The 22,674-nt window shown below is 40.9% G+C and overlaps 1 protein-coding gene and 1 pseudogene across 1 annotated transcript in view; one reads left to right on the forward strand and one right to left on the reverse strand.

Annotated features, from left to right (window-relative positions):
• Nucleotides 1–17,406, reverse strand: part of DNAJC12 (DnaJ heat shock protein family (Hsp40) member C12) — a 40,604-nt gene extending 23,198 nt beyond the window's left edge. The window contains exons 1-2 of the mRNA XM_021672821.2: nucleotides 17,161–17,406; nucleotides 3,968–4,046 (exon numbers count right to left, since the gene is read on the reverse strand). Coding sequence (XP_021528496.1) covers nucleotides 3,968–4,046; nucleotides 17,161–17,238 — 157 coding nt within the window. The 5' untranslated portion in view covers nucleotides 17,239–17,406. The remainder of the gene's footprint in view (nucleotides 1–3,967; nucleotides 4,047–17,160) is intronic.
• On the forward strand, nucleotides 12,414–12,728 carry LOC105716651 (mitochondrial import inner membrane translocase subunit TIM14-like; annotated as a pseudogene).
• Nucleotides 17,407–22,674: the final 5,268 nt, after the last annotated feature.

Consider the following 22,674-nt stretch of genomic DNA (forward strand, 5'->3'; position numbering starts at 1 on the left):
TTTTAAACAATATTTACACAGTCCAGTGTTTCTCTGAATAAGCCTTGAGGCAGCCCATACATGAAAACCCCCATCACTATGGCAACTAGAAACGGCAATGATTACACAGTGATTCATCATGTATCCTGAATAAAAATTGTTTGTCAGGGACAGAGAAACAACTCACAGTCATGCTTCACCGAAAAGAACCCAGTTAAAGAATAACCTGGAGTGATGGTGGGTTTTATTATTTATCAAATTTATATATTTATTTATTTATATATATATATATTTTGAGACAGAGTTTCACTCTTGTTGCCCAGGCTGGAGTGCGGTGATGCAATCTCGGCTCACTGCAACATCTGCCTCCCAGGTTCAAGTGATTCTCCTGCCTATGTATCCCAAGTAGCTGGGATTACAGGAGCCCGCCACCACGCCTGGCTAATTTTTGTATTTTTAGTAAAGACGGTGTTTCAAAGACGGTGTTCACCATGTTTCAAGCTGGTCTCAAATTCCTGACCTTAGGTGATCTACCTGCGTTGGCCTCCCAAAGTGCTGGGATTACAGGGTGAGCCACTGTGCCCGACTTAAATTTTTATAATTTTTTTTTTTTTTTTTTTTTTTTTTGAGATGGAGTTTCGCTCTTGTTACCCAGGCTGGAGTGCAATGGTGCGATCTCGGCTCACTGCAACATCTACCTCCTGGGTTCAGGCAATTCTCCTGCCTCAGCCTCCTGAGTAGCTGGGATTACAGGCATGCGCCACCATGCCCAGCTAATTTTTTGTATTTTTAGTACAGACGGGGTTTCACCATGTTGACCAGGATGGTCTCGATCTCTTGACCTCGTGATTCACCCGCCTCGGCCTCCCAAAGTGCTGAGATTACAGGCATGAGCCACCGCGCCCGGCCAAATTTTTATAATTTTATGCTAGGACACCTATCTTTTTTTTTTTTTTTTTTTTTTTTTTTTAGGACACCTATCTTAATATTAACTCTAGTTCAGACAGGTAGTTAATATGTCCCCTAAAGAAATGTTTGGGCCAGGCTTGGTGGCTCATGCCTGTAATCCCAGCACTTTGAGAGGCCAAGGCAGGCAGATCACCTGAGGTTGGAAGATGGAACCTGGCCAACATGGTGAAACCTTGTCTGCACCAAAAATACAAAAAATAGCCAGGTGTGGTGGCACATGCCTGTAATCCCAGCTACTTGGGAGGCTGAGACACAAGAATTGTTTCAACCTGGGAGGCAGAGGTTACAGAGAGCATCGAGATCGTGCCACAGCACTCGAGCCTGGGTGACAGAGCAAGACTGTCCCCCAACAAAAAAAAAAAGAAAGAAAGAAAGAAAGAAATGCCAGGTGCAGTGGCTCACACCTGTAATCCCAGCACTTTGGGAGGCCAAGGCGGATGGATCACGAGGTCAAGAGATCGAGATCATCTTGGCCAACAAGGTGAAACCCAGGATCTACTAAAAAATACAAAAATTAGCTGGCCGTGGTGGCGCGCGCCTGTAGTACCAGCTACTCGGGAGGCTGGGGCAGGAGAATTGCTTGAACCCAGGAGGTGGAGACTGCAGTGAGCCGAGACTGCACCACTGCACTCCAGCCAGGCGCCTGGCGACAAAGCAAGACTCAGTCTTCAAAAAAAAAAAAAAGGCAGGGGTGGGGTGGGGAAATCAAATGAGCAAAAGCAATAGTTAAATACCTAACAAAAGATGACCTCACATATAGAAAAATGATCTGTTTTTGCAAATCAAAGGAATCAATAATTTCTAGAGAAAAGTAATAAAGAACTTTAAGACAAGGAAAACATTTTCTAAATAAAAGAAGAGTTTGGATTTGTGCAATATAAAATTATAGATAGGTCTTAGTATGATATCGTCCTTATAGAAAAATCACATATACACACATGCTATACACATATAGTAAACATAACCACCAAATTTAAGATATAATATTACCTACTCTGAGGATAACCTCAGAGTAGGAAAACACAAGAGACTTCAACTGCACTGGTAAAGTTTTAAGCTGGATGAAACATATGTAGGCATCTGTTAAATTTTTTTTTTTTTTTTGAGATGGAGTCTCTTGCTGTTGCTCAGGCTGGAGTCAGTGGCAGGATCTTGGCTCACTGCAACCTCCACCTCCGGGGTTCAAGTGATTCTCCTGCCTTAGCCTCCTAAGTATCTGGGACTACAAGCATGTGCCACCACACCTGGCTAATTTTTGTATTTTTAGTAGAAATGGGGTTTCACGACGTTGGTCAGGATGGTCTTGAACTCCTGAGATCATGATCTGCCCAACTGAGCCTCCCAAAGTTAGAGTATTCTTTATTCCTTTTTGTACATATATTTTTTCCATAATTAAAAAGAAAAATCACTATCTGCAATGAGAAGCACTTAAGGAATGCTGTAGCCATCCAGGCATGAAATGATGGGGGCTTACTTACAGCAATGGATGAAGGGAAGAGGACACAGTGGAGAGAGATAGGGAAGGTAAATCAACAGTGTTTGTCAATTGCCCAGATATGGACATGAGGGAGAGGAAAGAGATGAGGCTTCCATGACACCAACTGAATGGATGGTGGTGTCATTCACTGAGATGGGAGAACACAGAAAAATAAGCAAGATTTCAGAAGGGGTGATAGGAAAATAATGAGTCTAGTTTTTGACAGGGTGACCTTTAAATATTTCCAAATGGAAATTTCCCAGAAGCAGTCAAAACTACGATCTGCAGATGGGGATTGAGAACGGAGTTAAAGATAGATTTGGGAGTCATGAAAAGAGCTGATGATTAAAGCTACAGACCTGGACAAAGCTTCAGAGAGAAAATGGGGAGTGGGCTCAGAAAAGAGCTTAGGAGGGAATGTTGGGACCACAGAGGAGTCACAAAGGAGACTGATAGAGAGCAGGAGGCTGGAGGAACCATGAGTGCATATTATCCTAACAGCTAAGAGAAAAAGAGTGTTTCAAGGAGGAAGGTATGGTCACCAGGGCCACATTATGATGCAGGTTCAGGAGAGATAACTACTAAAAGGAAACTACTAGATTGGATACCCGGGCAGTCCTTGGTTCATTTCTGAGAAACTAGAGAAGTCAGAGGGGGACAAATGGAAAAGTAGGGAGAAGGGAAATAGTGACATCAACTGCGGACTTCTTTTTCAGGAAGCCTGGCTCTAAAGAGAAGAGAGGCAGGGAAGGAGAGAAGGAAGACAGGTTGCGGAAGGATTATTGGTTTGTTCATATTTTTCCCAAGTTTGGGATAGACATAAGAATATTTAAGTGATAGTGACAGAAAGAAACAAAAGTATGAATATATGGTATATTCAGGTCCCCAGTAATCCAGTAATGAAGAAATCACAGCAAGGTTCTCATCAAGACAACTGCCTGGCCAGGCACAGAGGCTCACTCCTGTAATCCCAGCACTGCTGGGAGGCCGAGGGAGGCAGATCACTTGAGGTCAGGAGTTTGCAACGAGGCTGGCAAATATAGTGAAACCCAGTCTACTAAAAAAAAAAAAAAGAAAAAATTTAGCCAAGTGTGGTGGTGCACACCTGTAGTCCCAGCTACTCAAGAGGCTGAGGCAGGAGAATCACTTGAGCTCAGGAAGCAGAGGTTGCAGTAAGCCATGACTGCACCACTGCACTCTAGCCTAGGTAACAGAGTAAGACTCTGTCTCAAAAAAAAAAAAAGAGACAACCACCTGGTTACAAATATACTTAAGTTATGTTAACACTCAATAGCTGGTGAAATAAAGCATTAACTAGAAGAATTTTAAACCACAAAGCAACACATCATAGCAGAAAGAAAAATGGACCTTAAATGACTACTATTAGAAAAGACCCTGCACAGTCCTCTCCCTTTCTGTCATCCAATAGTGCAAAGAAACAATACATTTGAGCATAATAGACAAAAGAAAATGAAGTTACTATTCACCAGTTTTCAGTTCTATATACTACTCATTTTCTTGAGAAATTTATGAAATTCTTACCAGCTTTGGAGTTTTCAGGATGCTTGTCTGGGTGACATTCCAGAGCTCTGACTTTAAATTCTGCCAGGATTTGTTCAACCTAAAACAAAAATCAGTGTTCAAAATAAGGAGTCATGCCAGGTGCAGTGGCTCCTGCCTATAATCTCAACACTGGGAGTGTGGGGCAAGGGGATCGCCAGGAGCAAGAGCAGCCTGGACAACAAAGTGAGACCCAGTCTCTACAAAAAATAAAATAATTAGCTGGGCATGGTGACACATGCCAGTAGTCCCAGTTACTTAGAAGGCTGAGGCAGGAGGATCCCTTGAGCCCAGGAGTTCAAGGCTGCAGTGAGCTATGATTGCACCACTGCACCCCTGCCTGGGTAACAGAGCAAAACACTATCTCAGAAAAAAAAAAAAAAAAAGTCAAATTTAAATGCATGAAGGAAAAAGCTGGGGTATCAATCTCCCCCAAAACAGCCATGATCAACCCAACTTTGTTTTATCCTTATATTTCTACTTTGACTTTTTCCTCGAAGAAATAATTTCCTCAATAACAATACTTAGAAAGCATCCAATAAATTGAAATAGTAGTTATGGCCAGGTGCAGTGGCTCACACCTATAATCCCAGCACTTTGGGAGACTGAGGCGGGCATATCACCTGAGGTTAGGAGTTCGAGACCACCCGGCCCAACATGGAGAAACCCTGTCTCTACTAAAAGTGCAAAATTAGCCAGGCATGCTGGTGCATGCCTGTAATCCCAGCTACTCAGGAGGCTGAGGCAGGAGAATCACTTGAACCTGGGAGGTGGAGGTTGTGGTGAGCCGAGATTGCACCATTGCACTCCAGCCTGGGCAACAAGACTGAAACTCTGCCTCAAGAGAAAAAAAAAAAAGAAAGAAATAGCCGTTGTGATGACAATTTAGCTACTTAATTTAAATGATGGCCCAAGATACCTATGAGCTCAAAATATTTAAATATCCAAAATGGTCAGGTAGGTTTCTCCTAAGAATATACAAAATATCCAAATTCTTCAAAAATGCTTAGCCACCATTACTCAAGGATAACTGTCTCTGAATTATAAATTATAAATTATATATTAGAAAGCTCATTATTCCTGTCTTTTGGTCTTTTTTATTTTTTCATTAAGAATATCCAAATTAAGCCAGGCGAGGTGGCTCACGCCTGTAATCCCAGCACTTTGGGAGGCCAAGGTGGGTAGATCACGAGGTCAGGAGTTCAAGACCAGCCTTGCCGAGATGGTGAAACCCTGTCTCTACTAAAACTACAAAATTAGCCAGGTGCGGTGGCACTTAAAACAAAACCTGATCATCATAAGAACTCAATAATAGTGGCTATTACTAAATACAGGTGGTTGGCTGGGCTTGGTGTCTACACCTGCAACCCCAGTACTTTGGGAGACCAAGGCAGGGGGATCACAAGTTCAGGAGTTCAAGACCAGCCTAGCAAACATGGTGAAACCTCAGAAGGCTGAGTCAGGAGAATTGCTTGAACCAGGAGGCAGAAGTTGTAGTGAGCCGAAATCATGACACTGCACTCCAGCCTGGGCAGTAGAGCAAGACTCTACCTCAAAAAAAAAAAAAAAAATTAAATACAGGTGATTAAGTAAACTGTCCAAAGACATTCAGCTAGTTACTTAAAAAAGCTGAAATTTTGTTAACTAAGCAGTCAGACTTTTCTTTCTTTCTTTGTCTCCCTCCCTCTTTTCCCCACCTCCTTCCCCCCTCCCTCCCTCCCTCCCTCCTTTTCTTTCTTTCTTTCTTTCTTTCTTTTACCAACCTGGGCAGGTTCACCCCTCCTTAGGCAACCTGGTGCTTCCCCACTCCCGGGAGGTCACCATATTAATGTTGAGCTTACTGTGGACACCCCATTGGCACAGCACTACAGTCCAAAGTGCTTCAGTCTCCCAAGGAGCTGGGATTACAGGCATGTGTCACCATGCCCTATGACCCAATTCGTCAGGCTTAGGAAATTCTCATGGGGTTCCATATTTACTGACCGCTAATTAATGAAAACAAATTAGCTCTTGTTTGAGAAATTAAATCTCAAGCAACTCAGCTGAATATTATCATAAGATTCATGGTAGAACATGAATCTTATGTTCTTTTCTCAGTTCCATGTTATCCTTAGTCAATTCTCATAAGAAATGTCTTCACTTTTACAATCAAAGTCAGACTGTGTTAGGTAGGCCTATGTATAAAACCCAGAGTAATGACTGTATTCTTTTCTTTGTTAAACTTCTGAGAACACCTTCAAATAATAGGAAAAGATAGACTTCCCTGTTAAGAACCGTAATTAACTACGTGTTTCCTCTTCCTGGGTGCTGTCTTTAACCATTAGTCACCATAACCTGCTTATATAACAAATAAAACTGAGAATTAGACTTGTTTTTAAATTTTAAATTGTCAAATATTCTATAGAGTGTAGTAGTAAGCATTTTTAAATTCGTAAGTCATTTATAAATACTCACAAACTCTCTGAAAAACGCTCTACATCTACAGAAAAAAAGTAAAAAGAAAAAAGTCCCTTTATTCCTCATCCAAGGATTATACCCAAGAGGATAAATTATATCCTTAAACACACACTTTGGCAGTGGTGCCATCATGGTTCACTGCAACATCCACCTCCTGGGCTCAAGCAATCCTCCTACCTCAGCCTCCCAAAAAGCCGAGACTACAACACGGGCAACCACGCCCAGCAAATTTTTGTACTTTTTGTAGAGATGGAGTTTTGCCATGTTGTCCAGGCTGGTCTCAAACTCCTAGGCCCAAGCAATCCACCTGCCTCGGCCTCCCAAAGTTCTGGGAATACAGGCATGAGCCACTATACCTGGTCTAAAGACGCATTTTTACTGTGTGTGTGTGTGTGTGTGTGTGTGTGTGTGTGTGTGTATCTTGGGGTTTTCCAAGCATGTAAATAGATAAAATTATATCTATCAAAGGTAGAAAGTTTTGGGGTTTTATCGTTGCTGTTGTTTTATTTTTCAATTCCTATCCCACTAGAAAACATTCTGGGCTGAGCACAGCGGCTCACGCCTGTAATCCCAGCACTTTGGGAGGTTGAGGTGGGCAGATCACTAGAGGTCAGGAGTTCAAGACCAGCCTGGCCAAGATAGTGAAACCCCATCTCTACTAAAAATACAAAAAATTAGTTGGGCATGGTGGCGCGAGCTTGTAATCCCAACTACTCGAGAGGCTGAGGCAGGAGGATCCCTTGAGGCCAGGAGGTGGCGTTTGCAGTGAGCCAAGATTGCACCACTGCACTCCAGCCTGGGTGACAGAGTGAACTCTCTTTTTTTTTTTCTTTTTCTTTTTCTCTATTTATTCCAGGCTTCAGGGTGAGGCCCTAGAATAACTCTCTCTTAAAAAAAAGAAAAAAAATTCTAGGCCGGGTATGGTGGCTCATGCCTGTAATCCCAGCACTTTGAGAGGCCAAGGTGGGTAGATCACCTGAGGTCGGGAGTTTGAGACCAGCCTGACCAATATAGTGAAACCCCTGTCTCTACTAACATACAAAAATTAGCCAGGCATGGGGAGAGGCACCTGTAATCTCAGCTACTCAGGAAGCTGAGGCAGGAGAATCACCTGAACCCAGGAGGCGGAGGTTGCAGTGAGCAGAGATTGTGCCATTGTACTCCAGCCTGGGCTACAAGAGTGAAACTCTATCTCAAAAAAAAAAAAATTCTGATATTTAGTATATGGAAACAAATGTGTCAAAATGGTTGATTCTCAGTTTGTTTACATTTGTGATTGTTATTTTCTTCTTTCTATTTTCTGGGTTTTATCAATTTCATATTTTAAAAAATTAAGAAAGTCCATATCTTTCTTTCATTATTATTGCTAGTTTTACTATCATAAAGTTTATTACAAAGCTCCTATAGAGCTGGCTGTATGTAAACTGGTAAAGTGGGTTAGTTTATCTTGAATACATTGTATTTATCTTCTGGCCTCCCCGCTCCATAGGCCCACTGCCAAGTACAGTCTATTGGCGGCTGAGGCCCTCCATGTCAAGGTCCACCAAATCCTGCCTTCCTGACCCCAAAGTCCAGTAGTCTGGAAAACTGCCTACCCTGTTGTCCTGTAAACATACAAAAAATGTTCAACTCTACTCATAATCAAATAAATCAAAATATCCGAAGGATGGTAATGAACAGTGTTACTGAGAGTGCAAAGAAATAAACATTCATGTTTTCCTGGTAAGGCTGTAAATAGGTATAGACTTTCTTCAAAAAAATTGAAAGATATATGTTTGTGTGTGTATCTATTTATAGACAGATAGATACACACACATATATATAAGGAGTCTTTAATTTATTTCCTACTCTTAGATTCAACAATTCCAATTCTAGGAATTTGTCTAAGGAGATAATCAGAGGTAAGAAAAGAATTGCTGTAAGAAGGTCCAAGAATAAAACATAAATTTTAAACAAAACCTATGACAGAGCAGGAGCAGTGTCATCTCGGACAAACACCGACACTTTAAATTCCAGCTCCCTGTCTAGCCTCATGCATTTCAAGGAAATCACTTCTCTTCTAACTACAAGCAGCCAGAAAGAGCAGCCAGTAAAACGGATAAGACAGCTTGGGCACAGAGGGAGGTTGCGATGGATGGGGGGCGGGGGCGGGGTTGGGGGAGTCTCTTCTTTTGTAGCTGCCAAACTTCATCCTCATACAATGGGCCCTAGTAAAAGAGTAGACCTTAATAAGCACATTCCTTTCCCTTCAGGTGCACTAAGATAGGGAAGCTAAAAGTAGACTTGGGGTAGGGGGAAGCCTGCAGCTGCAGGAAGATGTATGGGAACATACACACAACTCTCCCTCCTAGAGAAGCACAACAAAGAGACACAGAAGCAGTCCAAGCCTCTGATAAATTCTCCCACCCCGAATCCTTAAGAACAGTCGGTATGAGAGTGTGGCTCTGACCTAACTCGGCCAGCTGCCCCTCTCAGGTTTATTCAAACTATGGAGCACCTATTTCAACTTGTTGATGTAGCAGTCACAAGACAGCTTCTTCTAAATTCTATGCTTTCCAGCCATAACCAGAGTTTCGTGTTATCATATATACTCAACGGAGGCCCCTAATTAAGAACGCCTTGGGAGAAATTTCCAGAAAGAAACAAGAGGAAAGGAAAGAAAACCAAAACACTGTTTTGAAGCCACCATGCAAAAGAATACAACAAAAAAGGCAGTTAGTAACTTATTCAGAAAAATCAAGAGAGAGACAGCCTGGTCTTGAAGGCATTCAGTTTAGCAACTTAAGATTAGAGACTTAATCATTTTTCAAATATATATATAAGGTGAGGGGATAAACATGCAATATATTTCACAGTAGCTCTTCTATCAGTCTTCCCCTGTGAAAAAGAAAGCCCAGGCTTAAGGAAATTGCAGCTAATATTTTACATGGGTTTATTTTATACCTGTTGTCTTACTTGCAGTACAAGTTACCACCACTGAGCAACAGAAGAAAATGGTACCAGGGAGGGGAACATCACACACTGGGGTCTGTTGGTGGGGGTGGGGGGGACTAGGAGAGGGATATCAGGGGGTGGGGAGATTGGGGAGGGATAACATTAGGAGAGATACCTAATGTAGGTGACGGGGGGATGGATGCAGCAAAGCACCATGGCTTGTGTATACCTGTGTAACAATCCTGCATGATCTGCACATGTACCCCAGAACTTAAAGTATTAAAAAAAAAAAAGACCGCAACGATCGTACCACTGTGCTCTCATAAAAATAAATAAATAAATAAATAAATAAACCTGACCCTGTTGACTGTCAAGCCGCCCTTCATATTTCTCTCCTCTTTCTTTAATTCTTACAACCTATGTGTCCAAAAATAGGATATTTGTTACAGTTGATTGTAATACAACTATAGATTAGAATACTTTACAGTCATTTAAAAAAATATCGTCATAAAAGATTTTTAACAACCTGAGAAAATTTAAGTATTTCTGTGAGAAAAGGTAAGATATTATGAGCAATATATTATGTTATACTGCATATAATAATATATAAGTATTATGTGCAATATAAATCCATAATGTCTTATCTCAAAAGGGATTATGTAACATATATATGTATACAATAATGATACTTATTATTATTTTAAATTTATTGAGCCAGGCACGGTGGCTCATGCCTGTAATCCCAGCACTTTGGGAGGCTGAGGTGGGTGGATCACCTGAGGACAGGAGTTTGAGATCAGCCTGACCAATATTGAGAAACCCCATCTCTACTAAATACAAAAAATTAGCCAGGTATGGTGGTGCATGCCTGTAATCCCAGCTACTCAGGAGACTGCTGAGGCAGAAGAATCACTTGAACTCAGGAGGTGAAGGTTGCAGTGAGCCCAGATTGTGCCATTGCACTCCAGCCTGGACAGTAAGAGTGAAATTCCATCTCCAAAAAAAAAAAAAGGTCAGGTGCGGTGACTCATGCCTGTAATCCTAACACTTTGGGTGGCCGAGGCAGGCAGATCACTAGGTCAAAAGATCGAGACCATCCTGGCCAACAAGGTGAAACCCCGTCTCTACTAAAAATACAAAAAATAAAAAAAGCTGGGTGTGGTGGTGCACACCTGTAATCCCAGCTACTCAGGAGGCTGAGGCAGGAGAATTGCTTGAACCCAGGAGGCAGTGGTTGCAGTGAGCTCAGATTGCACCACTGCACTCCAGCCTGGCAACAGAGTGAGACTCCATCTCAAAAAAAAAAAAAAAAAGATTCATTTTAATACTGATTTAATTGATATCTATTATTTTAATTCACTCAGTTTGAAACTAGATTTTTCCCAAAAAATTCCAGATATTAGCAATATCCCTGAAATAAGGGATCCTCCTAAATTATTTTAGTAAAATGATAATTAAGACATGAGGCACAGAAACAATTTGAGACACAAAATAAATAATGGTAGTATTTGGGTTATAACCCTTAAAATACAATAACTTATCTATTAATTGATACATGATAAAAATAAGCTGAATAAACAAATAATGTGGGAGAAGGGATAGTTTTTCCTTACTGAAGAATTCCAGCAAATAAATGTAAAATTAATGAGAAAAATAAAGTCACCATTAGGCAAACACCACAGTAATAACTGTTACAGGCAAAATCCACCTAAAAGATGCTAAACTCAGTGAGTAAGTTTGAGGAGAAACAGTATAGTCTCAAAGTATCTTCCCCAAGATATTTGTTAATTACAAAAGGAAAAATAATAACCCTACCATGGAAAAACCTAGCAGAACTAGCAGAAGCAACCTGACGGACATCACCTTAACGAAGTGACGGAGGTCAACAAAGCACATCCATATCATGTACCCCTACATGATATACTGAGAAAGACACAACATCACATCTGAGGAGTTCTTTCCAAAAATGCAAAACCTCAGTCTAATCATGAGAAAATATCAAACAAAGCCAAATTGAGGGACATTCTACAAAATAACTGCCCAGTAGTCTTCAAAGTGTCCAGGTCATGAAAGACAGAAGGTAGAAGAAAGCATCAGCTTGGAGGCCACTAAGGGAACATGACAACAAAGTGTAATAAGGGATCCAGTCTTTGATCCTAGAACAGAAAAAAGGCATTAGTAAGAAAACTGAAATTAGATAAGACTTATAATTTAGATGAGGGATTGACTGACTGAGTCTGGCCTACTACTACCTGTTTCTTTGTTGTTGCTGTTCATTTGTTTGTTTTGAGATGGAGTCTTGTTCTGCCACCCAGGCTTACTGCAACCTCTGTTTCCGGAGTTCAAGCAATTCTCCTGCCTCAGCCTCCCAAGTAACTGGGATTACAGGCGCGTGCCATCACGCCTGGCTAATTTTTTGTATTTTTCATAGAGACAAGGTTTCACTGTGTTGGTCAAGCTGGTCTCGAACTCCTGACCTCAGGTGATCCACTCACCTCAGCCTCCCAAAGTGCTGGGATTACAGGTGTGAGCCACTGCCCCCAGCTGCTGCTGCCTGTTTTTTAATTAAAGTTTTATTGGAAGACAGCCAAGATCATTCACTTATATGTTGCTTTGGCTATTTTCTCCAATGGCAGAGCTGAGTAGTTGGGACAGAGACTATAAGGCCTGCAAAGCCTAAAATATTTGCTATCTCAGGATCAGCACCAGGTGAGGCAAGCAGAACACCTAGGTTTAAGGAAATATCCTCTCTCTCTCTCTCTCTCTCTCTCTCTCTCTCTCTCTCTCTCTCTCTCTCTCTCAAGTTTCTGTACGTACACAACCCTGAATCCTGACTCTGTCTATCTGGCCCTTTACAAAAAAATGTTTGCTAGACTGCGGTAGAGTTAATTGTAGCAATGTTAATTTTCCGATTTTTGTAGTGGTTTGTGCTTCAGCGGCTGCATCACTCTCCGGTAAAGGCATGTGGTTGTTGGCTGTGACCTCTGGGCTCGGATGATCTGTGCTTCCTGTAGAGGCAGGGGGCCCAGCCAGAGCCATGGCCAGTACAGTGGTAGCAGCTGGACTGACCATTGCTGTTGCAGGATTTGCAGGCCATTATGTTTTGCAAGCCATGGAGCACATGGAGCCTCAAGTAAAACAAGTTTTTCAAAGTCTACCAAAATCTGCCTTTAGTGGTGGATATCACTGAGGTGGGTTTGAACCCAAAATGACAAAACAAGAAGCAGCATTAATACTAAGGGTAAGCCCTAAAGAAAAATAAGAGATGCTCATTGATGAATTATACTCTTAAATCATAGCAATCAAAATCAGTGAAGCTAGAGATTTACTAGAAGTTCAAGCTAAAAAATGAAGTAAATGTATGAAGAATTTTAAGTTCATTTTAATTTATGTATATAAGAACCAAGTTTTTATAATAAAATGCCTCAGAGCTACAATTCCTTTTTAATTTCTGATTCTGATCGTTGTACTTTGATTAAGTATGATGTTAACATAAAGGGAAGCTGAGTTAAGGGTATATAGAACCCTGTGTACTATTTTTACAACTTTTCTGTAAGTCAAAAATTATTGCCGGCTGCGGTGGCTCACACCTGTAATCCTAGCACTTTGGGAGGCCGAGGCAGGTGGATTACCTGAGGTCAGGAGTTTGAAACCAGCCTGTCCAACATGGCAAAACCTCATCTCTACTAAAAATACAAAAATTAGCCAGGCACCATGATAGGCACTTGTAATCCCAGTTACTAGGGAGGCTGAGGCAGGAAAATCGCTCGAACCCGGGAGGAGGAGATTGCAGTGAGCTAAGACCCCACCACTACACTCCAGCCTGGGCAACACAGGGAGACTCCATCTCAAAAAACAAAACAAAGCATTATTGTAAAATAAAACATCTTAAAAATAATGCAAGCTCAAGGATAGGATAAGTATACTAAGTTCCAAGTGCACAGTAACACTATGGGGCCAAAACAACAGCCACAACCACAACCACAACAACTTAGCACTCTGCGCCAGGCACTGTTCAAAGTACTTTACATATCGTGCATTGTTTAATCCCCACAACGCTATGAGGTGGCTACTATTTACTCCCATTTGCAGGTTAGAAAAATGAGTCATATTTTATCATTGTTATACAACTAGTAAGTGGCAGAGTCAAGATCTGAACCCAGGTAGTGTGAAGTCAACAAGAGGACTAGAAAAAAAATATATAGATGTTTCCATTTATCAGGTTCATGCTCATTTTTCAAGTCCATGAAGTCTTGAAGTCATAAATGTCTTCTAATCATTAGTACCGAAATACCAAATATTTTAAAACCAGTTAAGAGCCACACCAGAGAGGATGCTTTACAACTCAAGTGTGTAGTGTATGCAACAGTAAGAACTTTACAGGGTTTTGTAGCATGTGTCTTTTGTGTAGAATCCAATATAAGGGGCCAGGCGCAGCGGCTCATGCCTGTAATCCCAGCACTTTGGGAGGCCAAGGCAGGCGGATCACTTGAAATCAGGAGTTCGAGGCCAGCCTGGACAACATGGTGAAAACTTGTTTCTACAAAAATACAAAAATTAGCCGGGCATGGTGGCATGCACCTATAATTTATGCTACTCAGGAAGCTAAGACAGGAGAATCACTTGAACTGAGGAGGAGGAAGTGAGGTCCCACCACTGCACTGCAACCTGGGCAACACCGTGAACCTCGTCTCAAAGAAATAAAAATTTTTAAAAAGAAATCCAATATAGGGAGAAAGGCTGACCATCTTGGCATCAATCTTTGTTAAATTGTTTTGAAATGGGGAGTATATTGTTTTCTATACAACATGGAAATCCTCCCATAATCTATATGATAAGTCATGATGTGAACTAGAAAGTTAGTCTCATTGCTTATTGTCATGGTTGTATTTTCAAATTCTGAAAGATGATTTTTAAAACTCTCTGAGGAGGAAAAGCTTCAGAATTACTACTCTAAAACCATTAGAAAACATATAATTTTACTTTAATCAATTTCCAGCACAAATTTTAAATTGCAAAAACTGTATACCAAAGCAAAAGTGTTATGTGGGTGTCTCAATTCGATTGTGACAAATAAAATTCAAATATCAAATTGTTTTGAAATTCTAACTGCTAAAATGCTTTCGGGCATAACGAGTTCTGGTTAATTTTAGAGCATCAAATGAAGGAATACCTGAAGTAAGGCAATCTATCCAATACAAATCAAGTAAAGGAAATGTCATATTATTCAAAAATGTCATAAACATATTTTTTAAATGGGAAGCATACCTATAAAAAGAAGAGAAAAAATTATATATATATATAAAAAGAAGTGACAAAATTGTGACAAACATTTTATTAAAAATAAATGATTGTTATCTCGATATGCTATGCCATTGACAGACCAGTAAAATACATCCAGTAAAAGGAATGTTGAGACAAAGAAGTATGACTATGCCTGGTAACCATATTTTGATTATTATACATAAACAATTGGGATTATTTTTTGTGAGGCTGTCCAAAATGAACCCTCCTTCTATGTAGACTGAAAAGACAAGAACATCACTTCAAAAGACTGACTATGCAATCATAAAAAAGAATGAGTTCATGTCCTTTGCAGGGACATGGATAAAGCTGGAAACCATCATTCTCAGCAAACCAACACAGGAACAGAAAACCAAACACTGCATGTTCTCTCTCTCTCTCTTTTTTTTTTTTAGAGATGGGGTGTCACCATGTTGGCCAGGCAGGTCTCGAACTCCTGACGTCAGGTGATCCACCCATCTCAGCCTCCCACAGTGCTGGGATTACAGGCATGAGCCACCGCGCCCGGCCCCCGAATGTTCTCTCTCACAAGTGGAAATTGAACAATGAGAACACATGGACACAGGGAGGGGAACATCACTCACCAGGGCCTGTTGAGGGGTAGAGGCAAGGGGAAGGAGAGCACTAGGACAAATACCTAATGCATGCAGGGCTTAAAACCTAGATGACAGGTTGATAGGTGCAGCAAACCACCATGGCACATGTATACCTATGTAACACACCTGCACATTCTGCATATGTATCCCAGAATTTAAGGTTAAAAAAAAAAAGACTGACAAATTGAGTCACAAGATTATGGAGATATAATGATCTTTACTTTATAGCTTAACACATATATTTTTTTTAAATCCAAATTTTGAGCCTTATCAAGTTAAATTATGTTCCTTTGATTTTAAATTATTCCTTCAAAAATTATTTGATAATAGTAAAATTTCAAGTGTGACTAGCACATGGTAAAAATGGTAATAAGCTTTCTCAATCGCTATAAGCAAATCACCACCAACATAAACAAGAGTATCACATTCTTAAGAAGAAATGTGTAACTCAAAGACCATTATAAGCTATTTTGGGGCGGGGCAGTTTTTAAAATTTCAACATGTCTAAGATAACTTCCTCAGCATAGCAAAAATAGAGATTTTAATCCTTGTGTCCAATAACACATTCTGTCCTTAAAACAAAACTAAGTACATTTTATTAATGAACTACTGCCTTTATGAAACAACAATAACTACAGAAACATTTTGCTTTAAAATGTTAATATTACTATTTAGCTATTAATAAAAATAATAAAATAAAATGTATTAATTATATAGTATAAATATATTCCAATAACATGATTCAATCATATATAATTTAATAATAAATATATTTTATATTAATCAACACTATTTTAAATCTTAAAAAATTGGAAATAAATAAAATATTTAACAATAAGAGAATAATTCAACTGTGGTAACACAGTAAAATGGAATATTTTGCAACCATTAAAAAGTGTATAAAGAAAGTTTAACAGCTTAGAAAAATCCTTGCTATGAGTGGGTAAAAAGCAGGAATCAACAAGTATATACAATATCCTCCCAAACATGTCTTTAAAGAACATACATAGAAAGAACATAGGAGATTAATATGCCAAAATATTACTATTGTTACCCTTGAGAGAATTATAAATGATTTTTCCATAATTTAAAAACCTCTACAACCTTTATAATTGTTTATTGGGAATGTTAAAAACCTTATTTCCTTACCGATCCAGTGAACAGCTACAGAGTTTTCATACATTTTGTTTCAGAAGCCACCCTTTCAAGAAGTAATTTCTGTTACACAATTCGAAATATTAACATAAAAGGATGCTTCTTGGTTTATATATATATATTTTTTAATAGAGATAGGATTTCTCTGTGTTGCTCAGGCTGATCTTAAACTCCTGACCTCAGGTGATCCATCCACCTCAGCCTCCCACAGTGCTGGGATTACAGGTGTGTGCCATCGTGCCCAGCCAGTTTATACTTTAACTGCTCACATAGGAGTACATATTTTAATAAAATCTATTAAAATCCCTAACTTAATAAGAAATTTCATTTCACCTCAATTATGAGTCACCATAATAAAAGTATAGCTTATGTATACTGTGAAACACTGCAATCAGAAAGTACAATAAAATTTCAAATATTTATTTTTAGTATACTATATTGTGAAATAGAATGTATGTCCATGTGCCAGAATACACATATTTAATCAGAAGTGTCCATAAAATTGCCATAGGACACTATTCAAGTAAAAACCCAATATACATTTAAATTTTTAACTTTCTCTGAGCCAAAAGTGCTTTAAGACAATACAAGATTTAAAAAAAAAATACAAGATTAGGTTTGTAGGCAATGTAACTAAAAATTCAAAGTTAAAACCTTAAATAAAAACTTGAAATACTATTGTGAAAAAAATGCTGTTGTGATTTAAAAAAACATTATCCACTGACTTACCGAAGATAGTTCATCACATCCCAGCAACGTATAGTAATCTTCAGTATCTTCTAATCTGTAATTCAGTATTGCATCCATTTAGATGACTTAATTAGCTCTTCTTCCGTCAGAAACAAGAGTCACAGTGAGCTTCGAATTAACAGGAAAAAAACTCTTTTACAGCAGCACGTTCCAAACAGCAAAAACTAGCTTTAAGACTGGCCACAGTCAGTACACCAGATGTCATCCTAGGCCTTTGTAAACTCTGCTTCTCATTGGCTGTTTATAGAGAAGAAAAGAACAGTCCACGTGTCTATTATTGCAGTGCTGCCTGGGATCTGTAGTTTGAGTTTATATAAGAGCTGCACATGAACCATTTGTTTTATGAGTTAATAAAGACTGTCCATTTTCAGAAACTTGCCACATTAGCCACCTCTCCATAGCCTATACATTTTTGTTTTTATCATTTAAAGGAAAAAGAAAGAAAATTTGAAGCAATGTGGTAAAATCTTAGCATGTGTTAATTAGGGTAGTGGGAGCTTTTCTGAGCATTTAAAATATTTCATTTTATTTATCTATTTATTTTCAGACAGGGTTTTGCTCTGTCACCCATGCTGGAGTGCAGTGGTGCAATCTCAGCTCACGGCAACCTCTGCCTCCCAGGCTCAAGCAATCCTCTCACCTCAGCCCCCAGAGTAGCTGGGACCACAGGCACACACCACCATGCCCAGCTAAATTTTGGTTTTTGTTTTGTGTTGTTTTTTGTTTTGTTTTGTTTTCAGAGAAGGAGATTTTGCCATGTTGCCCAGCCTGGTGTTGAACTCGTGAGCTCAAGGAGATCTGCCTGATTCGGTCTCCCACTGTGCCGGAATTACAGGTGTGAGGCACGGTGCCCAGCCAATAACACAGTTTTGATTTTTATGGAGCTTATGTTCTGATGGAGGAAGACAACTGAAAAACATGCAAAAAAAAAAAAAAAAAAAAAAACAGGTTCATTTAAAATAGTGATTTGTAGGCCGGGCATGGTGGCCCACACCTGTAATCCCAGCTACTTGGGAGCCGAGGCAGAATCGCTTGAACCTCGGAGGCAGAGGTTGCAGTGAGCTGACATGGTGCCACTGCTCTCCAGCCTGGGCAACAGAGCAAGACTCCATCTCAAAAAATAAAATAGTGATTTATGCTGTAGAGGAAATAAAATAGGACAATGTGAAGGAGAACTTTATGATAACTCAGGTCAGATGGCTGTGCTATTTCTCCTGGGTTGGTTCTCCAGATTCAGGTGTGTCTCTGGTCTGAGGTGGGTCCTGGCAATTTATGTTTCAGTTCATTTTGGCCCTAAGAAAACACAGCTCAGGTCTGGGATTTAGAGAACAAGGTGAGTGGTCAGGAACACAACACTTTAAATGCCTTAACACTTTTTTTTTCTTTTTTCTCTTGTAGAGAGACAGGGTCTCCCCATATTTCTCAGATTGGTCTTAAACTCCTGGAGTCAAGCAGTCCTCCCACTTTGGCCTCCCAAAGTGCTGCAATTACAGATGTGAGCCACCATGCCTGGCCCTTAACACTTTAAATTCCCCCACCTTAGGGGAAAAATAGTTTTTATTTTAGCCCACCTATATACATCTTTTTAAAGGTTTATTTCTGAAGAGAAGCAAGAAAAAGCACTGAAGAAGCCCAGGCATGGTGGCTCATGCCTGTAATCACAGCACTTTGGGAGGCCGAGGTGGGTGAATCACAAGTTCAAGAGTTCGAGACCAGCCTGGGCAACATGGTGAAACCTCGTCTCTACTAAGAATACAAAAATTAGCCTGGCATGGTGGTGCGTGCCTGTAAGTCCAGCCACTCAGGAGGCTGAGGCAGGAGAATTGCTTGAACCCAGGAGGTGAAGGTTTCAGTGAGCCGAGATTGTGCCACTGCACTCCAGTCTGGGTGACAGAGCAAGACTCCATCTCAGAAAAAAAAGAAAGAAAAAGCACTGAAGCACCATTTTTACTAATCCTTCATTGTACATGTTGTCTTAGCAAGTTGTCATGCTAAGAATTTTAAAATACAATTAATTTTGTCTTGGAAGTTTCACTACATCCTTTAAGGTATTTGGAGGTCTATTTGCATATCACAAAATCTTGATCAAAATCACTGATGAATGGCCTTTTAATGATGTGAAGTTGCCATGGTGGAAAGCAGTATGGTGGTTCCTCAAAAAATTAAACAAAGAACTACCATGTGACCCCACAATTCTATTTCTGGGTAAATACACAAAAGAATTCAAAGCCAGAATTTGAAAAGATATGTATATACTCATGTTCATCAAGGCATTAGTCACAATAGCCAAAAAGTGGAGGTAATGCAAGTGTCCATCAATGGATAAATAAACAAATGGAAAGTTAGAGTTGGACACAGTGGCTCACGTCTGTAATCCCAGCACTTTGGGAGGCTGAGGCAGGCAGATTACTTGGGGTCAGAAGTTCAAGACCAGCCTGGCCAACATGGCAGAACTTAATCTCTACTGAAAATACAAAAAAAGTTAGCTGGGTATAGTGGCACATGCCTGTAATTCCAGCTACTTGGGAGGCTGAGGCACGAGAATTGCTTGAACCCAGGAGGTGGAGGTTGCAATGAGCTGAGATCGTGCCACTGCACTCCAGCCTGGGTGACAGAGCAAGACCTTGTCTAAAAAAAAAAAAGCGTGATGCCGGGCACGGTGGCTCATGCCTGTAATCCCAGCACTTTGGGAGGCCGAGGCAGGTGGATCACGAGGTCAAGAGATCGAGACCATCCTGGTCAACATGGTGAAACCCTGTCTCTACCAAAAATACAAAAAATTAGCTGGGCGTGGTGGCGCATGCCTGTAATCCCAGCTACTCAGGAGGCTGCGGCAGGAGAATTGCCTGAACCCAGGAGGCGGAGGTTGCGGTGAGCCGAGATAACGCCATTGCACTCCAGCCTGGGTAACAAGAGCGAAACTCTGTCTCGAAAAAAAAAAAAAAAAGTGTGTTATTGATCAGGTGCAGTGGCTCATGTCTGTAATCTCAGCACTTTGAGCCCAGGAGTTCAAAACCAGCCTGAGCAAAATAGCAAGATACTGTCTCTATTTTTATATTAATAATAAAACATTTTTTAAAGTGTGTGGTATCTTCCCCAGCTCTCTTACTCCTGCTCTCACCATGTGATGTGCCTGCTCCCACTTCACCTTCTGTCATAAGTAAAAGCTCGCTGAAGCCTTCCCAGAAGATGAACAGATGCTGGCTCCATGCTTCCACATCCTGCAGAACTGTGAGCCAATTAAACCTCTTTTCAGTATAAATTACCAAGTCTCAGATATTCCTTCATAGGAATGCAAGAATGGCCTAACACAAAAAATTAGTACCAAGGAGTGGGGCATTGCTATAAAGATACCTGACAAAGTGGGAGCAGCTTTGAAACTGGATAATGGGCAGAGGATGGAGGACTTTGGAGGGCTCAGAAGAAGACAGGAAGATGAGGGAAAGTTTGGAAATTCTGAGAGACTGGTTAAATGGTTGTGACCAAAATGCTGATGGTGATATGGATAGTGAAGTCCAGGCTAATGAGGTCCCAGATGGAAACAAGGAACTTATTGAGAACTAGAACAAGGTCACCCTCATTATGCCTTAGTAAGGAACATGTCTATATGGCATTCATGCCCTAGGGATCTGTGAAAGTTTGAACTTAAGCCGGGTGTGGTGGCTCACGCCTGTAATCCCAGCACTTTGGGAGGCTGAGGCAGGTGGATCACCAGGTCCGGAGATCGGGACCATCCTGACCAACTTGGTGAAACCCTGTCTCAAAAAAAATGTTGATTTAGTAAACTGATAAAAATCAAAAAAAAAAAAAAAAGAAAGAAAGAAAGTTTGAACTTAAGAGTGATGACTTAGGATATCTGGTAGAAGAAATTTCTACAAAGCAAAGTGTTCAAGAAGTGACCCGGCTGTTGCTAACAGCCTAACTCAGGTGCAGGAGCAAAGAAATGACTTAATTTATATTTAAAGGGGAAGCAGAAAAAGCTTGGAAAATTTGGAACCTAGCCATGTGGTAGAAAAGAAAAATCCATTTTCATGGCAAGAATCCAAGCAGACTGCAGAGCAACCACTTGCTAGAGAGACTTGCATAAATGAAAGGGAGCCAGGTGCTAATAGCCAAGACAATGGGGAAAAAACCTCAAAGGGATTTCAGAGATCTAGGAGGCAGCCCCTCCCATCACAGGCCCAGAGGTCCAGAAGGAAAGAATGAATTAGTGGGCCAGGCTCAGGGTGCTGCTGACCTGCACCACCCTGGGAGGCTGCTTCCCTGCATACAGCCACTTCAGCCCCAGACTCAGCTCAAAGGGGCCCAGGTACAGCTTAGGCCACAGCTCTGAAGGGTGCAAGCTATAAGCCTTGGTGGCTTCCATGTGGTGTTAAGCCTGCAGGTGTTCAGAATGCAAGAGTGAAAGAGGTTTGGCAGCTTCCTCCTAGATTTCAGAGAATATAAAAGAAACCCTGGGTACCCAAGCAGAAGCCTACCACAGGGGCAGAGCCCTCACCAAGAGCCTCTACTAGGGCAAAACAGAGGGGAAATGTGAGGTTGGAACTTTCATATAGTTTAAAAGTGTCCCTGCCTGAATCTCATGTTGAATTGTAATCCCCAGTGTTGGAAGTAAGGCCTGGTGGGAAGTGATCAGACCATGGGATTGGATTTCTCACGAATGATTGAGTATCATCCTCTTGGTGCTGTCCTCGCAATGGTGAGTGACTTCTCTGAGATCTGGCTGTTCCAAGTGTGTATCACTTCACTCTCTCTCTCTCTCTCTCACACTCCTACTCCCGCCATAGGAGATGCCTGCTCTACCTTCACCATCTGCCATGACTGGAAGCCTCCTGAGGTATCCCCAGAAGCAGATGCCTGTGTTATGCTCCCTGTGCAGCCTGCAGAACCATGAGCCAATTAAATCTCTTTTCTTTATAAATTACCCAGTCTCAGGTATTTCTTTATAAGAATGTGGGAATGGAGCCCGCATAGCCAAGTCAATTCTAAGCAAAAAGAACAAAGTGGGAGGCATCACACTACCGGACATCAAACTACACTACAAGGCTACAGTAATCAAAACAGGATGGTACTGGTACCAAAACAGAGATATAGACCAATGGAACAGAACAGAGGCCTCGGAGGCAACACAACACATCTACAATCATCCTATCTTTGACAAACCTGACAAAAACAAGCAATGGGGAAAGGATTCCCTGTTTAATAAGTGGTGTTGGGGCCGGGTGCGGTGGCTCACGCCTGTAATCCCAGCACTTTGGGAGGCCGAGGTGGGTGGATCACGAGGGCAAGAGACCAAGACCATCCTGGTCAACATGGTGAAACCCCGTCTCTACTAAAAATACAAAAATTAGCTGGGCATGGTGGCACATGCCTGTAGTCCCAGCTACTTAGGAGGCTGAGGCAGGAGAATTGCTTGAACCCAGGAGGCAGAGGTTGCGGTGAGCAGAGATCATGCCACTGCACTCCAGCCTGGGTAACAAGAGTGAAATTCTG

Source organism: Aotus nancymaae, unplaced genomic scaffold (assembly GCF_030222135.1).
Source record: "Aotus nancymaae isolate 86718 unplaced genomic scaffold, 86718_ANA_hifiasm-v0.15.2.pri h1tg000010l, whole genome shotgun sequence".
Lineage (NCBI taxonomy): Eukaryota > Metazoa > Chordata > Mammalia > Primates > Aotidae > Aotus > Aotus nancymaae.